Here is a 27,024-nt window from a genome sequence, read left to right on the forward strand (position 1 = left end):
TAGAAAATTATTCATAACTTCTTTTGCCCCTGGCTGGTCAATTTTAGGACTCTCTCCCACGGAAATAGCTTCTCCCTCAGAACCAACAGAGGGACTAAAATATGCTTTGCACAGAGAAGGTTTTCCTGTTCTTTGTGGCAGTGAGAATGTACAGTCAGCAGAAGTGTAAGCTGTGGAGAGGAGCATGGGGCATAAAGGGCCGCAGTGACCCTGAATTGTTCTGGGGTCGGGGGAGGGACGCTGGGAGAACGGCTGCTCCCTGGATGGCGTGCACAGTGCTCTTAACCACATGGCCTAGAGCCCCCAGAGTCCTCTGCGGGATCCTCACCCCATAACCGTGTGGAGCCCACAGCCAGAGGCAGGAGGCCAGGCCAGGCTCCCGGTGGCTCTCAGACCCGGGCCCTCGTGCTGTGCTTGCTGTGTCTTCATCAGCTCAGACAGTCGTTGAGAATGGTGGAAGTGGGGTGAATGCTCACTGGCTTATTTTCTGTTTCCTTTTAAAATGGAATTTATACAGAAAAAAAAAAACAATTCTGAACATAACAGTAGTTCTTTTGTTAAGCTGGTGAATATGTGTTCTTTGTTGTTTAGAAACACTGACTGACTGACTAGGCTTCTGAGTAGTTCAGCCTCTGGTAACTGACTCTCAACTGAGCAGAAATAATCCAACTTTTCATTAAAAATCCCAGACTTATTGAGATTTCTATAGTTTCTGTATAAAGAAAATCCCTAATTCTGGACAGAATGGAGATTTTACGTAAGCTAAGGTTTTTAAATGAGGCATTTTCAGTTGGTAGAAAACAATGTCTGCCTGTGTGGCCAGGTATCTTTGCAGCAGTTTCACGAGGTGGGGGAGTGCTCGCTGGTGAATGTTGCAGGGTGGCTGGGAGCCCTGTGCCTCGCACTGGACCTGTTCGCGTGTGTTCACGTACACGGCCACATGCATTTGACCCCCTTGTGTACATGCACCCACTAAACACAGACAGGGGAGCTGCCACGTTCTTTCATGTTGTTCTTTGTCTGACCTGAATGCTTTCAGAGCTGTGGTTCTGGTGTGCTGGACTTGAGTCCTGTCTGGGCTTTGACAGCAGGCACCAGAAGGATAGCATCTGCAGGTGTCCACAGTCTTTGGGGGCAGCAGGAAGCCCCAGGCACCCTTAATCACAGGCAGGTTGGTCGGGATGGCTCGCTGTTGTGAGCGTGTCTGTTTTTATGCTGGCAAACAGGTGGCCAGTAGCTGTTTTTTTTCCTCCACAGTCAGGCATTCATTTCTGAAGAAATTGTTGGCATAGTGACCTCCCCCACACCCTTTCTCCCTATATCGCCCACCAGCGCAGGGCAGCATCGGCTGTGTCAGCCCAGCCGTGCACCGTTCACCTCCACAGAGAAGAAAAAGATGAGTAACACCTCGTCTCGGCTCCTAGGAGGGAGGCAGGGTAGCCGTGTGTATGTAAATGCATGCAGATAAATTCAGCTGAGAGGTAAACATGAAGTGTATTAGAAACACGGAAGTTTGAGTGAGATTTAGAACCTCTCTTGGATGATTACAGTAGACCCATTCCTGGTCTTTCTGTCAATAAAAGGAGTAGAAAAATATATCTACTTGATAGCAAGCAGGAAAATTAAAGGAGGACAGCTTATAGAAAAGTTTGAAAACCAGTGCCCTGAGGCTTCCCTCCAAGCTCATATGTCTGTTCCCAGAGACGTCTCCCCTGTCTTCCTGGCCCCACACAGCAAGCAGCCTTTCAGGCACCACGTGTGCTCCTCCCGCACTTAGACTCTCAGGCGTTGGGCAGCATCCCACCCTCTGCACACCGCACGAGGCTCCAGGAGCTGCCCCCAGCCCTGTCTGTCACTGGTCACCACGGGCACCCCCCCTGCAGCCACACTGGAAGAGCTTTGGTATTAGTATTTAGAATGTGAGCAAAATCTAGCTTAACTCAGCCATTCATTGTGAGAATGTGTTGATGTCCGTATTTAAGGAGTCTGAGAACTTATAGTGAAACATACCTGGTAAATCAGCTTTACATACCATTTTCAAAATAATCATTTATACAAGGATATAGAAATATGTTTGTTACTCAGCAGCCATGAAAGTGTTTATTATATGTTCCATTGTGTCCCTGCTGTGGAAAAACTATTCAAAGTCCTACCAGCTTTATTGGTTAGCTTTTGCTGTGTAACAAATTATCCCAAGATCTAGCAGTATGAATCAACAAATGTTTATTATCTCATACAGTTTCCCTGGGTTAGGAATCCAGAAATGGCTTTGCTGGGTGGTTCAGGCTCAGAGTCTCTTATGAGGTCAGAGTGCCCTGAGGCTTCCAAGTTCACAGTGATGGTTGCAGGGAGGTCTCAGATCCTCCCTGGCTGTTGACATGTGGCCTCAGTTCCTTATTAGCTGGAGATTACCATCCGCTGCCTGTGTGTCCTCATAGCATGGCGGGCATCTTCCCTGAGAACAGGTGAGCCAGGATGGATGGGTGGATGGATGGATGGGTGGATGGATGGATGGGTGGGTGGGTGGATGGATGGATGGGTGGGTGGGTGGATGGATGGATGGATGGATGGATGGATGGGTGGGTGGGTGGGTGGGTGGGTGGGTGGGTGGATGGATGGGTGGGTGGGTGGGTGGATGGATGGATGGGTGGGTGGATGGATGGATGGATTGGTGGGTGGATGGATGGATTGGTGGATGGATGGATGGGTGGATGGAGACCAGGACAGAAGCCGTGATCTTTTTTCCTAATCTCAGAAATAGCATGTCATCCCTTCTGTTGTTCTTTGCCATATAATGCAGGGCAGCACTGTACTATGGGGGTAGGATCTGTAGAGGGTGCCAATCCTATAAGCTGGGAATCTTGAGGGCTCTTGGAGGCTGGCTGCCACACCTGGTCCTAGAGAAGTCTTCAAGTTTGTGACTTAGTGGGAGTGCATTGATGTAAAGTCATTAGAAGGGGAATCTGAGATTCAAGGGCACAACCTACTCACTTTTTTCCCTCTTAAACCAGGACTTCTCTAATTTTCACTTCTTCCAGTGACCTTCTTAGTTCAGGTTATGAAGTACACAGGCATCTGGCTGCAACGGTTACATCCTCCCAACAGACAGGACTCATACAACCCAAAATCCAAAAAACAGAGGCCAGTGTTATTAACAAAGGCTCCCAGGCTTGCTGTCTCATTTCTTTCAGGCCTGAGGCATTGGGATCCTGCTTGTTTCCGGGTGGATATAAATATAAAACTTGGTTGTTATTGGGACTGTTCTAGAAGAGAGAAAATTGCCAGGAAAATGGGGAGCTCAGGGAACTGAGTCTTCTGGGCGTTCGGGTCCCCAAGGGAGTGCTCCTGATTTCCTCTGCCGGTGGTTCGGTGGTTCATCTGCGCAGCTGCAGAGACCACCTCCTGCCTCCTGAAGCGGGGCTGCCTCCCCTGCTCTGACTGGCAGTGAGTGATGGGGGAGAGAGACTCCAGGCCCTTTGGTGTGACAGCGAGGAGAGAGAGGGTTCCTGGGCCCTTCGCCGTGTCCCAATCAGTGTCTCTGTCACCCCCAGGCAGGGGCCAGTGGTCGCCCGGGACAGAGCATCTGTGTCATCGACGAGGTGGGGAAGATGGAGCTCTTCAGTCAGCCGTTCATCCAGGCCGTCCGCCAGGCACTGTCCACACCGGGAACTGTGGTCCTCGGCACCATCCCCATACCCAAAGGAAAACCACTGGCCCTCGTGGAAGAGATCAGAACCCGAAAGGACGTGAAGGTGTTCAGCGTGAGTACCCCGCGGGCGCGGGGCAGGTGCTCTGAAACAGCGTGTGGCTCTGAAGCGCACCTGTGGCTTCAAGTCACCATAGCTTTCCTCTTAGGCTAGGATATAGGCGCGTCTCACTTCCTGTGAGTCCACAGAGCTGAAACTGCACCTCTGCTTGCTGACAAAGCAGTCTTGCCTCTGGGGACCGCAGGAGGGTCCAGCTCCTCCTGCTGCCCTCCCCCTGCCCTGGCCGAGCCCTGGGCCTTGCCAGCTTCAGCCCCGCCCAGCTGCAGTGCTCTGGCTGAGTGCATCTCTTCCCAGGTGATGAGGTTACAGAGGCAGGCAGTGCTGTTTTATTTTAAAGGTTTCCCTTTGAAACTGACCCCCTTCTGCTTGTGAGGAGAAGGGCTTTTGGCTACAGGTTGAGGCTCAGATTCCAGGTGCTGTGGAGCAGCACCGTCTTGAGAACTTCCCACCACCAGGGTGAAAATGTGCTCCCTGCACCAGGCAGGGCCATAGCCATTAGCCACGTGTGATTGTTCACATTTGAATTAAATGACACTAAATTAAGTTAGAAAAATCTTTTCCTCAGTCGCACTAGCCGCTTGTCAAGTACCCAGCAGATAAGACGCTCTGCCTGGAAGTGCGACGCCGGCTCTGGGCAGGCCCAGGAACCTGTCTTCATGAGCTCCGGGGGCTCTCAGGCCCCTGCAGTGGGAGGAGCTGTGGGGTGGAGCTGGTGAAGGGCAGGTAGGTCAGGGGCAGTGGCTCAGCCGGTTCTCAGCACTGATGGTGCTGTTGGGTTTTGCCCACATATGCGTTTTTCTCCCGTCACCCCTCTGTGTCCTTCTTGGATGCTATCCTCCCTGTGGCACCTTAGTGTCTGCGTCAGTGACAGCCACATCACTGTGCTCACACCCTCCCCCGACCAAGTGAACCAGTGGGGCTGGCAGCCCTCCTGTGCGCCAGCTGCAGAGTAACCGGGAGCGCCTCACATCACTGGTTACTTGTCACCAGGGTCAGCTGCCTTCGGTGGGACGTCCACATGTTATCTCCATAGTGTCCAGGGTACTTCTGGGCGGTTGGCAGCCATTAAGGTTAGAGCAGCCAGGGCTGGAGTAATGTGTCTGAAAGTTGCTTAATTCATTTATTCTCTCACTTACTTGGTAAGTGAGAGATTGAGCATCTCTGTGCATGAATTGAGCATCTCCTGTGTGCTTGGCCTCGTTCTAGGTCTTGATGAATGAGACACAAGTCCTTATCCTCATGGAGCTAAAATTCTAATGGAGGGGCTGGATAACAGAAATGTGAGCAGGCAATTATGCGGTTTCAGTTATGGCTAAATGCAAAGAACGTGAACCCAGGCACTGTGGTCTTTGGGGGCAGGCGGTAGTGATCAGGGGAGGCCTGGGCGCCACACAGGGTCACTTCCTCAAAGGGCGTGACCGTGTCTTCAGAGTTTTATGTTACCTTGTCTATGTCTTACACTGTGTGGCCTCCATATTAAGGAGTTTTTGGTTGTGATCATAGTTTCTGTGGAAACAGTCAGTGAATAATAAAAGATCATGAAAGACAATTAGTTTTCAGGTCAGATAGCTTCCAAGCTGAGGGCCTGCAGAGCTGCTGATGCTAAGCCCCAGGGATTGGGTGTCTCTGCAAACTAATAGCCCTGTAGTGGACTTGGGGGTTGACTGTTAAATCAGAAACAAGTGCTGTATCTTAAGACAATACCACAGCTTCTCTTCTCTAAGCTAGGAAATTATTCTCTAGGCAAGGTAATCATTGATCTTAATGATGTATAAATAAAGCGACTAGCTTTTGGTTAATTATGCAAGAAACCCCGTTATTCTTGTCTTTCCTGCATTCCTTTGGGTCTCCTGTGAACCTTCTGCGCATATTTTATAAATGAAGAAGCTCACTCATCTGCAGATTTAGGAGTTGGATTAGATATTTCTTTAGTCCTTCCGCTTTCTAATAAGCAGCAAAGTTAATCTGAATTTATTTTTGAGAGCATCCTTTGCATCAAATACTTAATCCATGGTACAAGCACATGTGAGGAGTGTACCCTTCCCTCCAGAAAAACAGACCATGGGACAGTCAAAATCTGAAGATGAGAAGAGAGATCAGTGTGAACAGAAGGAGTGGAGAGAGGTTTCCAGGAGGAAGGGGTTCTTGGGTGGATTTTTGAAGAGGAAAGAGAGGACAGGTAGGGAGAATATTCCAAATAAGGAAATAATTTATGTATACATGGAGGACAGCTTCCCCGTGCTGACAGACGATGTGGAGATGGGGCTGCAGTTGTGACGTTGGGGAAGCATTCACAGTGACTCAGAGCTGTTCGCAGCGCCTGGATTGTTCGTCATAGGGTTTAGGTGAACAGTGCCTTACTTACCAGAAAGACAGCTGAGGACATTTCCAGTTTGAGAGAAAGTGTTCCTCCTCCTAAGTACAGCTGACAGCCTTGGACGTTGTACATAAATCAGACCTGAGAAGACCTGAATGGTGAATGGAGGAAGGCACACAGACTGGGGACCTCAGGACCCCAGGACAGCACGGGAGACACAAACGGAAGTCACTTGTCACGCCAAGGACCAGAAGATCAGCCTGAGTGCGAAAGATAAACAGCCACTGTGCCAGCAGGAGGATGACATGGATGTTGGGATTATAGCTGCTGCGCTAAGTTACTTCAGGCATGTCCAGCTCTGTGCAACCCCATAGACGGCAGCCCACCAGGCTCCCTCATCCCTGGGATTCTCCACACAGGAACACTGGAGTGGGTTGCCATTTCCTTCTCCAATGCATGAAAGTGAAAAGTGAAAGGGAAGTCGCTCAGTCATGTCCGACTCTTCGCGACCCTATGGACTGCAGCCTGCCAGGCTCCTCTGTCCATGATTTTCCAGGCAAGAGTACTGGAGTGGGGTGCCATCACCTTCTCCAGTTATAGGGTAGAGATTTTTCAAACAACCATCATAAACGTGTCAGCAATCAATTACAAACCCACTAGAAACAAATAGAAAATAGAAGGCCTCAGGCGAAGACATCAAAAGTTTCAGCAAAGATAGGGAAGCTCTAAGGAGGACTCAAATGAAAAATTCAGGATGTAAGCTGCAATGACTGAATGAGAAGGTCCGTGGCTGGACCCAGCCAGCTGAAGGGAGTTGACAGAGGACAGAATCAGTGAATGGGAGTGGTAAAATGGTAGAGATTTCAAAGAAAGAGCAGACTGAAAAAATTAAAAGCCAGAGCCACAGGGAGCTGTGGAACTCGGGGGTGTAGAACGTTCCATCCTTACGCAAGTTCAGGCATTGAAGGTTCCCTTCCTGAGAATTCTGTTTCCCTCTCAGAAGTTTGGAAATGTTTTCCTTGTTTATTCTAGAGCTTACTGCTAAGTGTGTAGCTACTGAAACATGTTTTAAATATATACCTGTTGGGAGTATAGCTCAGTGATAAAGCATTTGATTGCAGATCAGGAGGTCCCCAGTTCAAATCCAGTTGCCCTCTCTAAGGTCTAAATTTGGGCTTCCCTTGTGGCTCAGCTGGTAAAGAATCTGCCTGCAATGCGGAAGACCTGGGTTTGATCCCTGGGATGGGAAGATACCCTGGAGAAGGGAAAGGCTACCCACACCAGTATTCTGGCCTGGAGAATTCCATGGACTCTATAGTCCATGGCATCGCAAAGAGTTGGACACAACTGAGCAACTTTCACTTCACTTCATGAGGTTGTTTGAGACCAAATATCAGAAAACATTCAATGGTGATGTCAGTGCTATGGGGACAAGAGGTGAAGACCTTCACGGGTCCAGATTACGACTCTGACTACTCAGATTACGGCTCTTTACTGCTTCCATCCTTCTCTGATCAACAACATTAAGAAATACTTTTATCTCTGCTGGTCACTTCTAACAAAAAGTACGAGTTTGGTCATATTGGTGGAATTTCCAAAGCATGTTGCTTTTGATTTCCTGTGAAATGTCTCCTTGTTGGAGATGCTGGAGAACGCTGCCTTCTGAGGGTACAGGGGAGATGCCTGGAGTCTGAGGATTGGGGGTTGAGAGGCCTGGGCTGGCAGCCCCCAGTCCTGGGACACCTAAAGGCAGTGCTGAGGTCCATCAGTGTGTGGGGACGTGATAGCAGCCTCATCATCAGGGAGAGCTGGCATGCCTTATCCAAGGTTAATGGGGGCACAACGAGGATTCAGACCTCAGTCTTTTGACCCCAAAGCCTAAGCATTAGCGTAGCCCTTCTGTGTGTTAACTTCGAGGGTAGGGATGGTTCAGGTGACTTTAAAAATCTAAGATTCCTAGAGATTATTTGTTTTTTCTACTTTATAAAAATATTGCGGTAACTAAAATCTGTTCTACTATTCTGAATTCAGAGCCATTTAAACTTGTCATCCATAAATCCGTTTTTCTTCTTTTAGTTTTTGCCAGTGGATTGCAAGATCACAAAATGGGGACTAGGTCCCAGCTTCCCTCCGGTTTGAAAACTTCTAGACCTCCTCTTACTCTTCCTGGCCATGGGTATTTTAACCAAGCAACGTATAAACCATTTTAATCTCACCAGGAATTTGATGCTGTTTCAGGGTCACAGACTCCTGTAAGCACAGAAGAGAAAGTATACCTGCCAACTGCTACATAAGAAGGCAGCAGGCAGGGTTTTCTGTTTGTTTGTTTTTTTAAATAGAAATTAACAAGCTAATCCTAAAATTCTTATGGAAATTCAAAGGACCCAGTTAAAACAACTGTGAAACGGAAGAATGATGTTGGAAGACTCATACTTCCTGATTTCAAAACTTATTGCAAAGCTACAGTAATCGAGACAGCATGGTGCTAACACAGGGACAGGCACGTAGATCACAGGGGTCGAATCAAAGTCCAGAAGTAAACCTTCACGTCTGCAATCAACTGATCTTCAACAAGAGTGCCAGGACGTTAACAAAGAATCATTTTTCAGCAAATGGTGCTGAAAAATTGGACATCCACATCCAAAAGAATGAAGTTGAACTCTTACCTCACATCAGACACAAAAATTAACCCAAACTCACAGATCTGCACGTAAGAATGAAAGGAGTAAACCTCTGTAAACTTGGGTTGAAGTGAAGTGAAATCACTCAGTCGTGTCTGACTCTTTGTGACCCCATGGACTGTAGCCCACCAGGCTCCTCCATCCGTGGGATTTTCCAGGCAAGAGTACTGGAGTGGGGTGCCGTTTCCTTCTAGAGTCTTATCTGATGCAACACCAAAAACACAAGTGACGAGGAAAAAGATTTTATCAGAATTTAGAAATCGTGCGCTTCAAAGGACACTGCCAAAAAAGTAAGCTGGCCACTGACAGGATGGGGAAACATTTAAAAATCATGCACCTGATAAGGAACTTCATGTATCCCAGGATACCTAAAGAACTCTTATTACAGTTCAGTAATTAAAAAACAAATAAACCAATTTAAAAAGGAGCAAAGAAACAAAAGACATTTCTCCAAAGATAGAAAAATGGTCGAAAAGCACATGCACATATGTGTAACACTGTTGGTTTTTAGGGCATTGCAAACCAGAACCACAGTGAGATAGTGCTTCACATTACTGGGATGGCTACAAGGAAGGTAAAGAAATGGAAAATAAAAAGTGTTGCTAAGGCTTTGGGGAGATTGGTGCCCTCATAGCCTGCTGCCGAGACTGGAAAAATGCAGCAGTTCCTCAGAAAGCTAGATATGGCATTACCCTATTACCCAGCCATCCCACTGCTAGGCGTGTGCCCCAAAGAATTAGAAACATGTTCACACAAAATCTTGTATACCCCATGTTCATAGCAGCACTGTGCATGTTAGCCAAAAAGTGAGACAAGCCCAAATGTCCCTCAGGTGATGAACAGACAAGGATGTGGTTGGTGTACTCAAATGATGTACATACCGTCTTTGCTCACAAGAAGAGGGCGTGACGTGGTGATAGGTACTCAGCCTGGAGGAATTAACAGCACGTGATGCCAAGTGGAGGAGCCCTGTCACACTGGATTCCAGACTGTGTGATTCCATCTATACGAAATGTCCAGAATAGGCGAATCTGTCGACACAGACCTTGGATCAGTGGTTGCTGGGGCCTGGGGAAGGTGTGAGTGTGGTGATCAGGAGTGGGGTTTTTTGCAGAGAGGGAGGGTGATGGAAATACTCTAAAACACAGTGCTGATTATAACACAACTGTGATCGTACTAAAAGCCACCAAGTTCTGTCTTTAAGAGGTTGAGTTTTATGGAGTATGAATTGTGTCTCAGTGAAGCTGTGTTGTATGATGTCTACATGTTTTTTGTTCCTGTTGTTTGGTGTTTACTTGTTAAGTTGTGAACGACTGTTGTGACCCCCGTGGCTTATCATGGGGTCCCAGAGTTGGATGCAACTGAGCACACAAACACAAAAGCTATGTTGAATATGTTGTATACTCACACAGAAATCCATAGGCAGGACGGCTGAACAAAGAACCATCCCTCCCCCTTCCTCCTCTAAGGAGACGTGGTGTTGCCCTGGGATGTGGAATGCAGTCCCTTCTCTGCTGTGGGCACTGGGTTCCCAAAAGCCGCATTTGCAAAATAATTCTTGGTTTAGAACGTAATAGAGGGTTTGAATTCATGAATCATCCTATTTTTAGGTTCAATAAAATAAAGACAAAATATGAAACAGACTAGTAATACTTTTGATATGCATTAACTTATAATAATGAGCATTGTCAATTCAATTTCCTTTTTTATTCTCCTGCTTATTTAAACCTGTCAGGGTGCTTCCCGCACGGTTTCTAGGAAATGTGTGTGGTTTTGTTTTGCTCTCTTGCGCAGATATGCATAAAGAGATGTGTCTTGCCCACGTGTTCTTCTGTCCAAATGTTCGCACCTTCGTGATGTGACGGCCCTGAGTCATTCACAGTTAGCTCTGAGGCCTTTCCCTGGCCCCAGGAGTCTCAGAGCACTTTGGATGCTTCTTCGGTCAGAGTCTTCAGTCTGTATTTAACCGCTCAGCTCTATTTCAGAGACCCTCCTCAGCTTAGAATATAGTAAACATTTTCTGTGTCAGACCCAGGATGAATGCAGTCCAGCCCTGGAATTCAGGGTCTGATCTTCACGGGACCTGAGGCTGAGCCGTTCTGCAGCCCTGGGAGGGCATGGTGGGAGGCAAGGGGTGAGGACGCTGGGGTCCTTCCTGAGTCGTCCTCACCTCCTTTCCTCTCCCAGGCCCCAGTGCCTTCCTCTCCTTAAACTCTCCCGGAAAGAGGAATTCTCCTGAAAGGGAGGGGCACCTGCGCTGACAGATGATACTGTGCCTATTCCCTGTTCCTGCATTTACGAAACTTGTCTTCAGTGGAAAAGGAGCACATAACTGAACACTGTAGACGGTTTCACATAGACATGCATAAATTTCAGAAATCATCTTAGGAAAATCAAAGGGGGTGGCAAAATATTCATATACTCTTTGCATCCTGTTCATTGGTTTTAAATGAGAAGCCATTCCCAAAGTGTGTCTTTGCAGTTTTGATTGTGACTCTTTTTCTCCCTAACCAAGGCATGGGGAGGTTCGCTGCATGTTCTGGGGCTGGTGGGGGGCCCCTGTCCCTGCTGCAGCCCCAGCAGCTCCTGAGGAGGGTGGCTGGGCTCCGGCAGGACACCTGGGTGACAGTGGCACTGGCAGGGTGGCTTGGCAGTGCTCTAGGGCTGTCATCATCCCTGAACCTCACATCTGTTGAAGCTCACTCTGTGGGCCCTGACTGTGCACCTAAGCAGCCTGTGCCCAGGACCAGGATCCTGGCTGGTGCGCTTTCCGTCTCATCGCCCTTCACTGCCACTGCCCTTCTCCCAGGCCCACTGGTCAAAAGCAGTGGAGGCCTGTGGAGGCCTGTGGAGGCCTTTCCTCATCTCTGATCATTGCTCTTCTCCCCTGTCCCCAGTATCCCATGCCTCCCCAGACGCTCAGGGTCTCAGGGCCCCTCTGCCAGCCTTGCCCTCGCTGTTGTTATGTGTGCCCCTCATCTGGTCTTCGGGCTCTGTGAGGTCAAAGTACTGGCTGAATCTTGCCACTCCTGGCACCTCCCCCCGGCAGTAGGTGTTGAATGTTGTGTGGGTGGCACAGGAAGGCGCTGGTGATGAGGAGAGACCACCCTGCCCCGTGCTGGGGAAACAGCCCCCCACTGGGCTCCCTGGGAGGGTGTTTGGATGCTTGAATTGTACTCAATGGGCCTGTGGTAGTGAAAGAAAAATACAACACAGATCGTCAAGCAGAGCTTGCATCCACTCTTGTTCCTTTTGTCTGTAACAGTGATAATTGCCGAGCGAACACATCGGGTGCAGGGGGATCTGCATTCTAGTCTGCCCTGCATCCCCCGCTGCCTCTGAGATCTCAGCAAAAGCTCTGCTCTGCACCGCATCCCATCCCCAGCACCTTCCTCATCCTTCAGGTGCAGAGTTGACTGGTGTCAGAGGCTTCCTGCAACTCGCAGCTCTCCTAAGTCAGGGAGAGAGGAGTGGATTACTGCCCTGGAGAGAATCCCGGAGTCCTGGGTGTGAGGCTGCCCTGAGAGGGCTCACCTGGTGGGTGGGTGCCCACCTGGAGCTGTGGTTCTGGCTTCCCTCAGGCCCCCTCCCGTCCAGGTCAGGCTTCACTTGAGCCGCATCCCAGCCTGCTTCAACAGCAGCCCTCCCAGGGCTCAATTCACAGAACTTCTCCTAGTTAAAATCCATCTGTCATCAAAACCCAGTCTCATTGTGTGAGCCGTCCCTTCGCAGAAGCTGGTGGTGGGATTTGAGCCCACCTGCCCTGCTTTCAGAGCACTCTGGGAGGCCTGGGGTTCCTCGCTGGGTCAGCCTCGCCTGGGCCACACTCTATAAAGCATGCATCGTCTTCTGGGCTGTTCTGTTAGAGTATAACCCGGCAGAGTAGGGAACTGAAGGAAAGGGAAGGGACTCTGAAATCTGCTTTTCTGCTTCTTCCTACGCAGGTAACCAAGGAGAACAGAAACCACCTTTTGCCAGAGATTGTGACCCACATGCAGAGCAGCCAGAAGTGAAGGCGACGTATCACCACTTCTCTGCACGTGCAAACGTTTCTTTGAGAGGAGCCCCAGTGCTCTGCCCGACCAGGTTTTATGCCATTAGTTTATGAAACCTTGGAGGCTTTTCCAAAGAAAGCCTGACAGCTGTTTTCCATAAAATGTTTTAAAAGATCAAATTAGCCTTAATGCTGGATTGGCTCTACAAGATTAACAATCCACTGTGGTGTATTTATGCTGAAAGATTTCTGTTTATTTCCTCTTGCAGTTGTGCGTATGATTTGGGTAAATTATGAAAGAAGAAACAGTTTTCGGAGTATTAGATGGAATTTGCCCCCATTGAAGTTTATAAATGTGTTCAGGAGAGGGGGGTGGGGAGGAGTTCACTTCCTGATCATTTTGGCATGTCAGAAGCAGCTGCAGCCTCCTGCAACTTGGAGTGATAACAGTTATTTGATTTTAAGAAAATCAATATTTCAAAAAGAGCCATTTTCAGTCCTTCCCTGCCCGCATCTTTTACTGTTTATTTGTTTGGTTATTGCTTAATAAAATAAAGAGAAATGTGATGACTGCAGACATGGGGGTCCTGATGTGGGAGGGATGAGCAGCCTGTAGAAATGTTGGAAGCACTTGGTACTCAGCAGGGGTTCAGATCAGAGCCCCACTTGGGCCCCATTCATTTAGACATGTTCACAAACTTTTCTGGGCCCCGTTTCCCTTCCAGAAAAGGGGTGAGTGAGTGCCATCAGAGGAGGGCTGCCCCAGCCTGAAGGAAGCCACCCTCACCCTCCACCCAGTCCCCTGGGGAGTAGCCAGGGCCAGAGCCAGGGCTGTTGGGAAGAAGGCTGCAGAGAGATGAGGTTTGGCCCTGGCAGGGCCCCATGGGCCAGACCACTGAAACCCCAGGGCTCACAGAGGATAACAGTTGCTCTCCCAAGGGTGATGATACTCAAGTGATAGACATTTCAGTGTTTTTGAATTGCCAGTATATTTTTTTAGCTTTTGCCACAGTGCCAGCTGGTGCTATTGCTGAGAGTGTGCAAGAATGTGACCACTGATCCATTTGGGCATGTGTAGAGCAAGGAGCCTGGCAAGGTGGGCCCTGGGGCAGACAGTGCAGAAAACACTGGCATCTAAACCAAGATGGCAGCTTACAGCCTGGGACCGGCTCTTAGGATGGTCTGTCTGCCCTGTGTGGCTCTCTGAATCCTGGTCTGCACTGGCCCAGGCTCTGCAGGGTTACACTTGGAAAGGGTCTCCCAGATTATTAATAGACGTCAGCCTGAAAAAGGGTGCCTGGGCCAGGGTGAGGGCATCCCACTCTCCCTGCCTGGATGACATGTCCTGGGACGCTCTGCTGTGACATCCGACAGGTGAGCTGTGACATGAGCTGCACTCATTGGGACCAGAGGGCACAGCTCTGCGTGGTCTGTGGGCTCCGTGCACTGGGATGGCTGCTGCTTTGAAGCAGGTAGAGGCTTCTCAGGCGCAGGGGCCCTATTCCTGTGATAAATCTACTCCCCTTCAGCTTCCACAGCCCTGGATGAGCCCCCGCAGCCCTCAGCACCAGGAAAGAGGGAGGCAGGCTGAGCAGATCTGGGCCCCGTTCCCCTAGCACCCTGGCCTGGGGAGCAGGTTGCCCTCTTGGGGCTCCTGCCCCAGCAGGAAGCAGCCTTCACTGGCACCCCTAGCAGAGGCTCTGTGGCCGTGAGTAGAAGGGGACATCTTCCAAAGGAAACCAACACAATGTTATAAATCACCCATATGCCAGTAAAAATTATTTTTAAAAGCATCCAAAGTTTAAAAAAAAAAAAGAAGGGGAGAGAAAAGGAAAGGAGCACTTAGAGCCAAAACCAGATGAGCTTGAGGAGGGTGAGTGTCGGGGTCTCCTCGCAGCATGGCCCTGGGCAGTCGCTGGTGTGGGGGCTCCTGCAGTCTCTCTCGTGACGGTCCTGGCAGGGAAGGATTTGAGCCCAAGTCTGAGTGTCTCTTCCCATGACCCCCCAAGTGCCCCCTTCCCCAGGAATTCATGTTGAACTCTAATCCCCCATGTGATGATATTAGGAGGTGGGGCCTTTGGAGGTGATTAGGTCATGAGGGTAGGGCCATCATGAAGGGGATTAGTGCCCTTGAAAAAGAGGCTCCAAAGAGCTCCCTCACCCCTGCTGCCATGCGAGGAAGCGGGTCTCACCAGACACTGAATCTGCTGATAATGTGACCTTGGACTTCCCAGCCTCCCAATTGTGAGTAATATTTGTTGTTTAAGGCTCCAGCCCTTGGTATCAGATAAAAATGAATTCACAAATAACTGCAACTCAGGGCCAAGCATGCACAGCCTGTAGAAACAATATTCTGCTGAGGTTAAGGAGGGAAGAGAGGGCAGGACACCTGAGGTGCACACACTCGCTGAGCACCGCATCGCATCTGAGTGAACCACTGAGGTGAGGGCCTCCCGGAGAGGAGGGGTGCGGGGGCCACTTGAGGTCAGGAATCCTCTTACACCTGAGTTTGAAATGCCTGCTATTCAAATAAATACAGATGCCTAGCATAGTTGGGTTTGAGTCCAGACTTCAAGGGGGAATTCACTCTGAAAAGCACACAGTGGACATATGCAGAGGTCGTGTGAAGAGCTCAAGCTGGAAGGCATGGTTAGCAGGACGAGGCAGAGCTGATGTGGAGGACGGGTGTGCACAAGTGTTCTTTCTTCCTCCCTGTAGCAGCCGCTTCACATACAGTATTTTAAAAATTGGGAGTTTTTTTGTTTGTTTTTGGTCACGCCTGTGGAATATTTGTTCCCCAACCAGGGATCGTACCCAGGACAGGGCTAGTGAGAGTGCTGAGTCTAACCACTGGGTCACCAGGGAATTCCCCCAAATAGTTACCTTTTATCTCTGAATAAGCAAACGTGAGGGAGATGTTCCTCTAAGTCACAAAATATCATCTCTACCGTGGCTGATGTGAAGAGGGCCCCATAATGCTGTAAGTTCATTAAGTTACTTACAGGGGCAAGCGGCGATGCTCCTGGGAAGCCTGGGAATGCGGGGTGGAATGCCCCTCTTTCTCTTCCATCTGTGTCTGTGTTCATGGAATGCTGTGTCTGGGAAGATCAGATGGAGGCGGGGTGGGGGGAAGGCCTGATGGCAGGAGCTTGTGACTTGGGACAAAACAGTAGGAAAGTGGAGGAGGCTTGAGGAGAGTTCAGGGAACAGGCCTTGTCATGCCTGTTTCGTGGACCAAGAGAAGTCCGCACATCAAACAGCCTTAGAAACGGCCTGCCAGGCAGATGGTTTTAACACACGGTGCAGAATGTAGACTCAGTAATGCCAGAATAGCCACGTGATTCATATAAAACCCAACACTATGGTCTATATTATCTTTAAAAGAGAAGCAATTTTGTTCAGCATTCAAATGTAGAAAATAACTCTTGAGCTCAAGTCCAGCAGAACGTTTGAATAACTCCAGTAGGAAATGTCACCTTTGGAAAGCTCCTCTAAATGTGGGCTAATAATACAATATTTTGCAAGGAGTACACTCTGATAAACAGTTGATCAGCTGAAGATCAGATTAACGAGCTCAGGAGTTGTAAATATAAAAGTTGTTTACAACACTTAAAAGGCGTGACTGAGTTGTTGACAGCCCAGAAGAGTCCTGGAGGGAGGCCAGCCGTGATCTCACGCATGGGTCCACGTGCGTGCACACTCAGGCAGCTTTCCTGCTGTAGACAGTGCAGGGCATGGCAGCCCTGTCTGAGGAGTCTGGCCCTGAAGTGGGTAGACCACACCTGCCCTCCTCCTGCTGCACCCCCCAAAACTGCCAGAGAACCAGGATAATAAGCAGTAGACCCAGCAGTTAAGAAGCAGCTCGTAGATTTCTCGTGGAACAAGAGGCAGGCACAGCAGGGATGCATTTGTCTTTTCATCGGCATCACCCTGTCCCTATAGACTGGTTTCCTAGCTCTTTGAGCAGCTTTCACTTTTCTGAAAGCCATGCCTCTGTTTCTTACTTCTAGAGGCCCAAGGAGCACCCAGGCTGAATGCTGCTGGGCGTGGGTCATTTTCTTACCTAATTCAAGTGACCACCTTAATGTAGGGAAGCCGCCCTTAAGTCCCGAGGGCTTGGTTGCCAAGCTGCCCAAGAGAATGTCAGGAGCTGCCAGCCAGGTCTGGTTGAGGCAGCTTAAAGCACTGTGCTGAGGTCGCTTCAGCTGTTCTTTAGACAGACATCTGCAAACCCATCAGAAAAAGAAAGATACATCTCTAGGCATCACTGATTTGAGAACGCACTCTGTCTCTGATGATAGACTCGACCTATTGTTATTAATTGCTAATGCTTATTTTACCAAAAAAAAAAGAGTATTACCGTCTACTTCCAAGAGATAAGGAATTCTGTACAATACCATCCCCTCTGCCTACACTTCCAGTCCCAAATACCTTTTAAGAAATTTGTGTGACTGCTTTCAAACTGAGTATCTCTTAACTATTGTCTAAGGTCATGAGGGGTGGCAGTGAGGTGATACCCCTTGTCCAAGGTAAGGAGCAGCGGCTGTGCTTTGCTGGAGCAGCCATGAAGAGATACCCCACGCCCAAGGTAAGAGGAACCCAAGTAAGACGGTGTTGCTAGAGGGCATCAGAGGACAGACACACTGAAACCATACTCACAGAAAACTAGTCAACCTCATCACATGGACCACAGCCTTGTCTAACTCAATGAAACTAAGCTATGCTGTGTGGGGCCACCCAAGACGGGCGGGTCATGGTGGAGAGGTCTGACAGAATGTGGTCCACTGGAGAAGGGAACAGCAAGCCACTTCAGTATTCTTGCCTTGAGAACCCCATGAACAGTATGAAAAGGCAAAATGATCAGATATTGAAAGAAGAACTCCCCAGGTTGGTACGTACCCAATATGCTACTGGAGATCAGTGGACAAATAACTCCAAAAAGAATGAAGGGATGGAGCCAAAGCAAAAACAATACCCAGTTGTGAATGTGACTGGTGATAGAAGCAAGATCCGAAGCTGTAAAGAGCCATATTGCATAGGAACCTGGAATGTCAGGTCCATGAATCAAGGCAAATTGGAAGTGGTCAAATAGGAGATGGCAAGAGTGAACGTCTACATTCTAGGAATCAGTGAACTAAACAGTGGAAGTGAGAAATAGATTTAAGGGACTAGATCTGATAGAGTGCCTGATGAACCATGGACAGAGGTTTGTGACATTATACAGGAGACAGGGATCAAGACCATCCCCATGGAAAAGAAATGCAAAAAAGCAAAATAGCTGTCTGGGGAGGTGTTACAAATAGCTGTGAAAAGAAGAGAAGCAAAAAGCAAAGAAGAAAAGGAAAGATATAAGCATCTGAATGCAGAGTTCCAAAGAATAGGAAGGAGAGATAAGAAAGCCTTCCTCAGCAATCAGTGCAAAGAAATAGAGGAAAACAACAGAATGGGAAACACTAGAGATCTCTTCAAGAAAATTAGAGATACCAAGGGAACATTTCATGCAAAGATGGGCTCAATAAAGGTCAGAAATGGTATGGACCTAACAGAAGCAGAAGATATTAGAAAGAGGTGGCAAGAATACACAGAAGAACTGTACAAACAGCTTCATGACCAAGATAATCACGATGGGGTGATCACTCATCTAGAGCCAGACATCCTGGAATGTGAAGTCAAGTGGGCCTTAGAAAGCATCACTACGAACAAAGCTAGTGGAGGTGATGGAATTCCAGTTGAGCTGTTTCAAATCCTGAAAGATGATGCTGTGAAAGTGCTACACTCAATATGCCAGCAAATGTGGAAAACTCAGCAGTGGCCACAGGACTGGAAAAGGTCAGTTTTCATTCCAATCCCAAAGAAAGGCAATGACACAGAATGCTGAAACTACCACACAATTGCACTCATCTCACATGCTAGTAAAGTAATGCTCAAAATTCTCCAAGCCAGGCTTCAGCAATACGTGAACTGTGAACTTCCAGATGTTCAAACTGGTTTTAGAAAAGGCAGAGGAACCAGAGATCAAATTGCCAACATCCATTGGATCATCAAAAAAGCAAGAGAGTTCCAGAAAAACATCTATTTCTGTTTTATTGACTGTGCCAAAGTCTTTGACTGTGTGGATCACAATTAACTGTGAAGAATTCTGAAAGAGATGGGAATACCAGACCACCTGACCTGCCTCTTGAGAGACCTATATGCGGGTCAGGAAGCAACAGTTAGAACTGGACATGGAACAGACTGGTTCCAAATAGGAAAAGGAGTACGTCAAGGCTGTATATTGTCACCCTGCTTATTTAACTTCTATGCAGAGTACATCATGAGAAATGCTGGACTGGAAGAAACACAAGCTGGAATCAAGATTGCTGGGAGAAATACCAATAACCTCAGATATGCAGATGACACCACCCTTATGGCAGAAAGTGAAGAGGAACTAAAAAGCCTCTCAATGCAAGTGAAAGAGGAGAGTGAAAAAGTTGGCTTAAAGCTCAACATTCAGAAAACGAAGATCATGGCATCTGGTCCCATCCCTTCTTGGGAAATAGATGGGGAAACAGTGGAAACAGTGTCAGACTTTATTTTGGGGGGCTCCCAAGTCACTGCAGATGGTGATTGCAGCCATGAAATTAAAAGACGCTTACTTCTTGGAAGGCAAGTTATGACCAACCTAGATAGCATATTGAAAAGCAGAGACATTACTTTGCCAACAAAGGTTTGTCTAGTCAAGGCTATGGTTTTTCCAGTAGTCATGTATGGATCTGAGAGTTGGACTGTGAAGAAAGCTGAGCGCCAAAGAATTGATGCTTTTGAACTGTGGTGTTGGAGAAGACTTTTGAGAGTCCCTTGGACTGCAAGAGATCCAACCAGTACGTCCTAAAGGAGATCAGTCCTGGGTGTTCTTTGGCAGGAAGACGCTAAAGCTGAAACTCCAATACTTTGGCCACCTCATGCAAAGAGTTGACTCATTGGAAAAGACTCTGATGCTGGGAGGGATTGGGGGCAGGAGGAGAAGGGGATGACAGAGGATGAGATGGCTGGATGGCATCACCGACTCGATGGACGTGAGTTTGAGTGAACTCCGGGAGTTGGTGATGGACAGGGAGGCCTGGTGTGCTGCAATTCATGGGGTCGCAAAGAGTCAGACACGACTGAGTGACTAAAGTGAACTGAACTATTGTCTTTCCAAAAGGGATGCCTCACCAGGTCAGTGATGGGTATTTTCCATGGACCCTGTTCTGAGACCCCTTCATCCCCCCTCACAGTAGCAGCCATGTTTCTGCTCTACCTTTGGGATTCTTGAGATGAGAAATACTGTCTCAAAATTTGCCTACAACATTGTAAATCAAGTATACTTCAATTAAAAAAGGAATTAAAAAAATCTGAAGAATAATTTATATATATAGCTGAATCACTTTGCTGTACACCTGAAACTAACACAACATTGTAAATTATACTTTGTAAAAAATAAATTAAAAAACATAATTTGCCTAAATGTCATTCTTACAGTGGAGGGGTCAATTTTTTTTTTTTTTTTAAGAAATGACAACAGTTCAGTAGAATTCAAACAACCGAACACAGCAATAACTGTAAACATTTTAATTCCAAAAACAAAGTATGTGCAAATGCCCTGTGAGACAGTAAGGATTGCTTGGCTTGGAAACAAGTATGCATTCCTGGGAAGCACACAGGCGCGCCGGGAGAGGTGGGGCCTGGCTTCCTGCAGGAAGTCGCTGTGGTTGCAGTTAGCATCATTCCTAGGTGCCTTGACTACACTTCTGCACGCACATTGCTGGGGACAGTTGGCTCCTTTCACGGGATGTTTTGGACGTGACTGCATGCACTGTCACGGGTTTCTGCAGTAAAGCTGTCACTGGCTTATGTTTAACATCTGCATAAATATTTTCAAGAAGTGAGATGTTTACACGTGGATTGAACACCAGTGCATTGGGCCAGCTCGTGGTGTGATGTGCTCTGCTGTCTGCTGCTTTTTCACGGTAACAGTGAGTGTGAAATGCCAGTTGTTTAGCATGCAGCTGTCTCATCATCATCAGGGCAGGAAGGAGTTATGTGCTCTGCTTGAGTTGTCTTAAGATGTTACATGGCTTTTGTTCGAATTGTCCAGTTCTGGGAAGGGTGCCTCCCGCATCCCACCACTTGGGCCACAAGAGCCAAAGGAGAGGGAGATCTGGTGTCAAGGTTTGTTTTCATCACATGAGAGATTTTTCAAGAACCTGAGATCGAGTTGCTCTATTTTCTCCACAGCATTCATTTTTCCCTAGGACAGATCTCCTGGCTCAAATTCTGTGCTCTGTTTGGTTCGGGAAGCACAAGGGGGAGGCCAGGGAGGTTCGGTCCTTCCCCAACACCATGGCTCCTCTGGCCCAAGCTTGGCTACTGCTCGTCGGAAGCACTCTGCTGGGAGGCCGTGTCATCCAGGCCCATGTCCTCCTGGCTCGCTCTTCTGCACATCACCCCCAGGTTCTTGGCCACATGGTGATCTCGAAGCAGCCCCTGCTCAGCGACCTCTGTGTGTTCACAAGGCTCGGAGAAGTGCTTTCAAAGAGAAAAGAGAAGCAAGTTTTATGGCTCAGCAAAGCTGATCACCTCCCCTGATGACTATCTCACAGCTGCAGGTGCCAACTGGTACTGTGGCAGGGACAGGGGATCAGAGTCTAAAGTAAAGGACAGTTACAGAGGACCAAAGGCGGCTGGGCTTGAGGAAGGGCCATGCAGTCCCAGCCACGAGTCTAACGCAGTGAGAGGGGTGCCTCTACACACAGGGGCCTACTCTCAGGTAATCTGCAAAGTGACAACCTTGGGTAAAATGTCATTTGTGAGCCTGGATTTTCTGAGTTTGGGTCAATGTCACTTCATATACACTCAGCCCTGCACCAATGCTAAATCCTGCAGGTTTAATCCCAAATGGTAATACCGAGGCTTTTTTTATTCTGCCTGAATGTGATCCCAAGGACTCAGCCATCCTTTTGGGAGAGAGGGAGAGAGAATTTTTCAGAATCCCAGAACTGCACCCACAGATTGTCATAAACACATATTAGGGGTGGCAGAAAAGTATGCATTGTTATTGAGGAATTGAGAAAAAGGGAAAGAGGTTTGTTCACATTTAGTTGTCTAACTAAACTTGGTTAAACTCCTGAAGTAACCTGGGGCTCCAGGGTGCTCATAACCCACTCCCCCCCGCCACCCAGCCCCACTGAAGGCTGCAATGCCCAGGCTCTTCTTAGGGCAGGTCATCCTGGCCCTTGTTTCACGGTGGCTGGAGTGCCACTGTATGGCTTCTCCTGGTGGGGGGTGTGTGGCAAGGAGGGCCAGGCCCCCATCATCCACCTCCAAACACCTACACCCGGAACCACAAGGCGGCAGACTGAGACTCAGCTGCACTGCAGATAGGGCAGTGTGCCGAATGTTCAGCGGAACTGCGAGTCTCCAACCTGGTGCTGGCTTTTCCCTTAAAGTCTCCTATTCTTTCCCCCCTACAGAAGAGAAAGGCTGGGTATTTATGTACATACTTACCTGTGATGCTCAGGGATTCATCCAGTGCCAGCTAGCTAGGGATTCTACCTAAGTAACCGTTTATTTGGGTGAAGTCCTCAAAACTCTCTAACATTTAATTGCATAAAGCAGAAGGCCATCTCGGCAGCTTCACAATGAAATCTAGTGGTTGGGAATCGATGAGGATCTGCCTGCCAGGCTGGGGTGTGTCCTTTCCTCTCCCTCCAGCCAGAGGAATGTGAAAAGAGAAGGAAATACAACCGGTCCCTTTACCTGGGCCCATGGAGAGCCTGCCCCCACACACCGGGCTCAGGGCGGAGGGGACTCTGCCTTCAGGCTCCCTGCACTAACGCCTGCCCGGCCGCCAGTACTACAGGACCAGTGTGATGTGTCCTGTCGGCTTCAGAGCGCAGACATTCCAGCTCCTATCTCACCACTGATCTGTTACTCTAGAAACGCCACGGGGGAGGTGACGGGAGCCTGCAGGAGGGGCCCTCCCCGCCCCCTAGCCCCTCACCCGTGTGGACTGGCTGGCGGCCCTGGCCGAGGGGCCCAAGGCAATGTTGACGCTGCTGGAAGACTGGGTGTCACTGGTGTTGCCCCCCTCGGCAGCAGACAGCCCGGAAATGACCAGGGCGCTGGAGAAGCTCCTCTTGCCAAACAGGAAGCTGAGGGTGGAGCTGGTGGACGAGCCCAGGCTGGACCTGAGGAGGGCCTCGGCCCGCTCACGGACGCTCAGCGGGCCGGCGGCAGGCGCGGCTGGGGGCTGCGAGTGCAGCGACGCGGCCGAGGGGCACAGGGACAGCCGGCTGCCCGAGCGCCGCGGGGCCAGCTCGTGGGCCGACGTGGACGTCTGCAGGGAGGTCGGGCGGCTGCCCGCGACCGGGCCGGACGCGCGCAGGACCGGCGGCGTTTGGCTTAAGGCCCTGTGGGCCTGGACGGACTGACTCCTGCCTTTACTCCTGCCTTTAAAAGAAAGCAGAGCAAAACAGATAAACAGCGAGGCCCTACTGTACAGCACCGGGAACTCTTCTCAGTACTCTGTAATAACCTATATGGGAAAAGAATCCGAAAACGCATATATATATATATAAGTGAAAGTGAAGCTGCTCAGTCATGTCTGACTCTTTGGGACCCCGTGGACTGTAGCCTACCAGGTTCCTCTATTCATGGAATTTTCCAGGCAAGAGTACAGGAGTGGGTTGCCATTTCCTTCTTCAGGGGATCTTCCCGACTCAGGGATCGAACCCAGTCTCCCGCATTGCAGGCAGACGCTTTACCATCTGAGCCACCAGCGGAGCCCAATCTGTGTATATGCGTGGGCTTCCCAGGGGGCACGGTGGTAAAGAATCCGCCTGCCAATGTAAGAGACGTGGGTTCGATCCCTGGGTCAGGAAGATTCCCTGGAGGAGGAAATGGAAACCTGCTCTAGTATCCTTGCCTGGAAAATTCCATGGACAGAGAAGCTTGGTTGGCTACATACAGTCCATAGGATCCAAAAGAGTCAGACATGACTCAGCACACACACACAGAGTATGTATGTACAGCTGAATCACTTGGCTGTACACCGGAAATTAACATGACATTGTAAATCAACTATAAATTAAAAAGCCCATAAGACAGGGAATTAAAGAGAAAGAAGGGGAAAGCAGGGGCATTCAAAATGTCACTCATCTAGTCAACCAGAGCTTTCTAAAATGGGAAATTAAGAAAAAGAAAAGAAAGAAGAGCAGACCAGGTTGCCATGGCAGGTTGTCGGTAATGTCACTGTCTTCGAGGTGAGGTGGGAGGCCTGCTCTGTGGAACCCCAGAGAGCCAGGTTGTCCCCCGCCTTCTGGGCCAGGACAGAGGGCTGGGAGCCCAGATCAGGCCTCCACTAAGGCCGGAGAACTGAAGGGTGGGGTGTGGGCGCTGCTGCGGGGAGCAGCAGCCAGGGGCATGGACCTGTCCAATTTGCCCAGGCTTGTCCTGGCTTTCACACCGAAGTCTCCTGTCCCTGGAAGCATGAGGGAAAATACGCAGGTTTAGATTATTTGTAGTTGCCTTCAAAAGGGGGCTAAAAAAAAAAGGGTTGGCCTTTATTTTCTAAAAAAGCTTTCCCTTAAGATCAAGGTCTTTGAGAGGAAGCCCTCCTCAGGCTCACAGGGGCATGCATCGCCCAGGTTCTCATGTCTGCTGGGGTGCCCAGTGGACTGGAGGGGCTCCCAGCTCCTTTTGGCTAGCCATCCTTACCCTTGGGGTCGCTCCTGGCCTAGTTCTCACTGAGAATCATTGAAACAAGGCCATTTTGACACAAGGGCTGGACTGCCCAAGGATTTGTTCTGGGCACATCTCTGGGGGCAGTGAGGGGGGAGGCTTTAAAGTTCTGGACCCACCTCTGCAGTTGCAGAGACCAGGCAGGTGGAGGAAGGCTTCCGCCTGCTGGAGTGCTGAATTCCTTAACTTAATCACCAGGTGGTTTAGTCGTTATATCTGACTCTTCTGACCCCATGGACTATGCCCTCCAGGCTCCTCTGTCCATGGTATTCTCCAGGCAAGAATACTGGAGTGGGTTGCCCTTTCCTTCTCCAGGGAATCTTCCTGATCCAGGAATGGAACCCAGCTCTCCTTCATTGCAGGCTGATTCTTTACCAACTGAGCTACACAGGAAGCCCAGAGGGTCTAATTTTAAAATATTATTTTAACAACAAGGTATTACTGTATAACACAGAGAACTATATTCAGTGTCCTATGATAAACCATAATGGAAAAAAAGTAGGAAAAAAAAAGACTGTACAATGTATAACTGAATCACTTTGCTGTATGTAGAGCAGAAATTAACACAACACTATTAATCAACTATACTTAAATTTTTAAAATTTTTAAAGGAATAATAAAAATAAATACTATTTTGAAGGGGACTGCTAGTGATGTCACAGTGCTACCAGTTGCCCTACTCACAAGTCTCCTGAAGTGGCTCAGTTACATTCAATTAGTGCAAACAGAGAGGGCTCTGTGTGGGTACATGCAAGGATTGTCACCTCATCCCAAGTTCCCAAATTACTAACAGGGAATCTGGTGATGCTGAAATATTTATATTTGTCTATGGGACCACATGAGTGACACATTTTAATTTTTTAAAAAAATTTATTAGAGTATAGTTGATTTACATGGGCTTCCCAGATGGCAAAGTGGTAAAGAATCCACCTGCCAGTACAGGAAATGCAGGAGACGTGGGTTCAATCCTGGGGTCAGAAAGATCCCCTGGAGGAGAAAATGGCAACCCACTCCAGTATTCTTGCTGGTAAAATCCCACGACAGAGGAACCTGGTGGGCTACAGTCCATGGGATCGCAGAGTCAGCCGACTAAGCAACTGAGCACACACCTAGTTGTTACAACTTTGTGTTAGCTTCAGGTGTACAGCAAAGTGGTCCAGTTACACACATACATGTATCCACTCTTTTTAAGACTCTTTTCACATATAGGTTATTACAGAATACTGAGTAGAGTTCCCTATGCGATACAATGTAGTCCTTGGTAGTTATCTATTATATATATAGCAGTGCATGTATGTCAATTTCAGTCTCCCAATTTATCCTTGCTCCTGCTTTACCCCCTGGTAGCCATGCTTGTTTTTTACATCTGTGACTCTATTTCTGTTTTGGAGATAAGTTCATCTGTACCCTTTTTTTTTAAGCAGTGTCATAGGCTATTTGTCTTTCTCTGTCTGACTTTCTGCACTCAGCATGGGAAGAGGCGTTACTGTGGACATTCCCTGGGTCTCCCCAAGCCCTGCTCCTCCCACTGCCCTGAACTGGCTGAGAGGGGCCTCCTGACTTTGACCTTAGTGCCATTTTCCCACTGTGGTGGTGGGTGACCAGTTTCAGAGAGAACTGGGGTTCCCCCTGGCTCCCTCCTGCCTGTCCAAGAAATTGGGGTGCTCCCCCTGTGGAGCTGCTCACTGTGTGGGACTGGAGTCAGGATCCCGGGTGAGTGCAGGCAGCTGGGCCCATCTGATCATCCCTGCTGAGTACTTACTCTTGCAGAGGAAGAAAGAGAGAGAAAGGGATCCTGACGAATCAGAATTAAGAAGAGAGATGGTGATTTGTTAGTTTATTCAGTTTGGCAAGGCCAAACATCTGTTTCTGATTTATCCTGTAACGCTGATTGCTGCCCCAAAATACTCCACAGTCATCCGCAAGATGGTGATTTTGATGCTGGAGAGACCACCCATACTTGGTGGGGGACTTAGCTCATTTCAGTAACAAAGGGACAAAGGCCCGTCTGTGTGTCGGAGGGGACTGGTCTGTGTTCTATGTAAGACGGGGTAATCCTCTCCCCACATTGCTTCAGGTTTTCTTGAGGTTTTTTTTGGTTGCTCTTGATTTTTTAAAATTAATTTTGCAAATGGAACAAGTAAGAAATGAAACTGAATGCATTCATGCTACTTATTATTTTGTAGTTTAACTTATTTTGCCAATTACTTCATTATCAAATTATGAGCGATTCTAGGGCAAACCTCCTAAGAGCCCGAGTTGAAATTCTATATAAATTACCCTCCTTGGTTCATTATTCCAGCATTATTCCTCTGTCTTTGATTGTTATCTCAAAAATGGTGGTTCAGTTCAGTCACTCAGTCGTGTCTGACTTTGCAACCCCATGGACTGCAGCACACCAGGCTTCCCTGTCCATCACTAACTCCTGGAACTTGCTCAAAATCATGTCCATCGAGTCAGTGGTGCCATCAAACCATCTCATCCTCTGTTATCCCCTTCTCCTCC

General features: G+C 48.6%; 2 protein-coding genes across 3 annotated transcripts in view; one reads left to right on the forward strand and one right to left on the reverse strand.

The window, feature by feature from the left end:
- NTPCR (nucleoside-triphosphatase, cancer-related) overlaps positions 1–13,334 on the forward strand; it is a 36,994-nt gene extending 23,660 nt beyond the window's left edge. The window contains exons 4-5 of one of the 2 annotated variants that reach the window (XM_069572633.1): positions 3,552–3,761; positions 12,710–13,334. In XM_069572633.1, coding sequence (XP_069428734.1) covers positions 3,552–3,761; positions 12,710–12,778 — 279 coding nt within the window. In that variant the 3' untranslated portion in view covers positions 12,779–13,334. The remainder of the gene's footprint in view (positions 1–3,551; positions 3,762–12,709) is intronic. The other variant, XM_069572634.1, reaches the window with a different exon arrangement.
- Positions 13,335–20,334: 7,000 nt separating this feature from the next.
- The window catches only part of PCNX2 (pecanex 2), a 311,645-nt gene continuing 304,955 nt past the window's right edge, over positions 20,335–27,024 (reverse strand). Inside the window, exons 33-34 of the mRNA XM_069572620.1 lie at positions 22,781–23,229; positions 20,335–21,306 (exon numbers count right to left, since the gene is read on the reverse strand). Coding sequence (XP_069428721.1) covers positions 21,145–21,306; positions 22,781–23,229 — 611 coding nt within the window. The 3' untranslated portion in view covers positions 20,335–21,144. The remainder of the gene's footprint in view (positions 21,307–22,780; positions 23,230–27,024) is intronic.

The sequence above is a fragment of the Ovis canadensis genome, chromosome 25 (genome assembly GCF_042477335.2).
Source record: "Ovis canadensis isolate MfBH-ARS-UI-01 breed Bighorn chromosome 25, ARS-UI_OviCan_v2, whole genome shotgun sequence".
Classification (NCBI taxonomy): domain Eukaryota; kingdom Metazoa; phylum Chordata; class Mammalia; order Artiodactyla; family Bovidae; genus Ovis; species Ovis canadensis.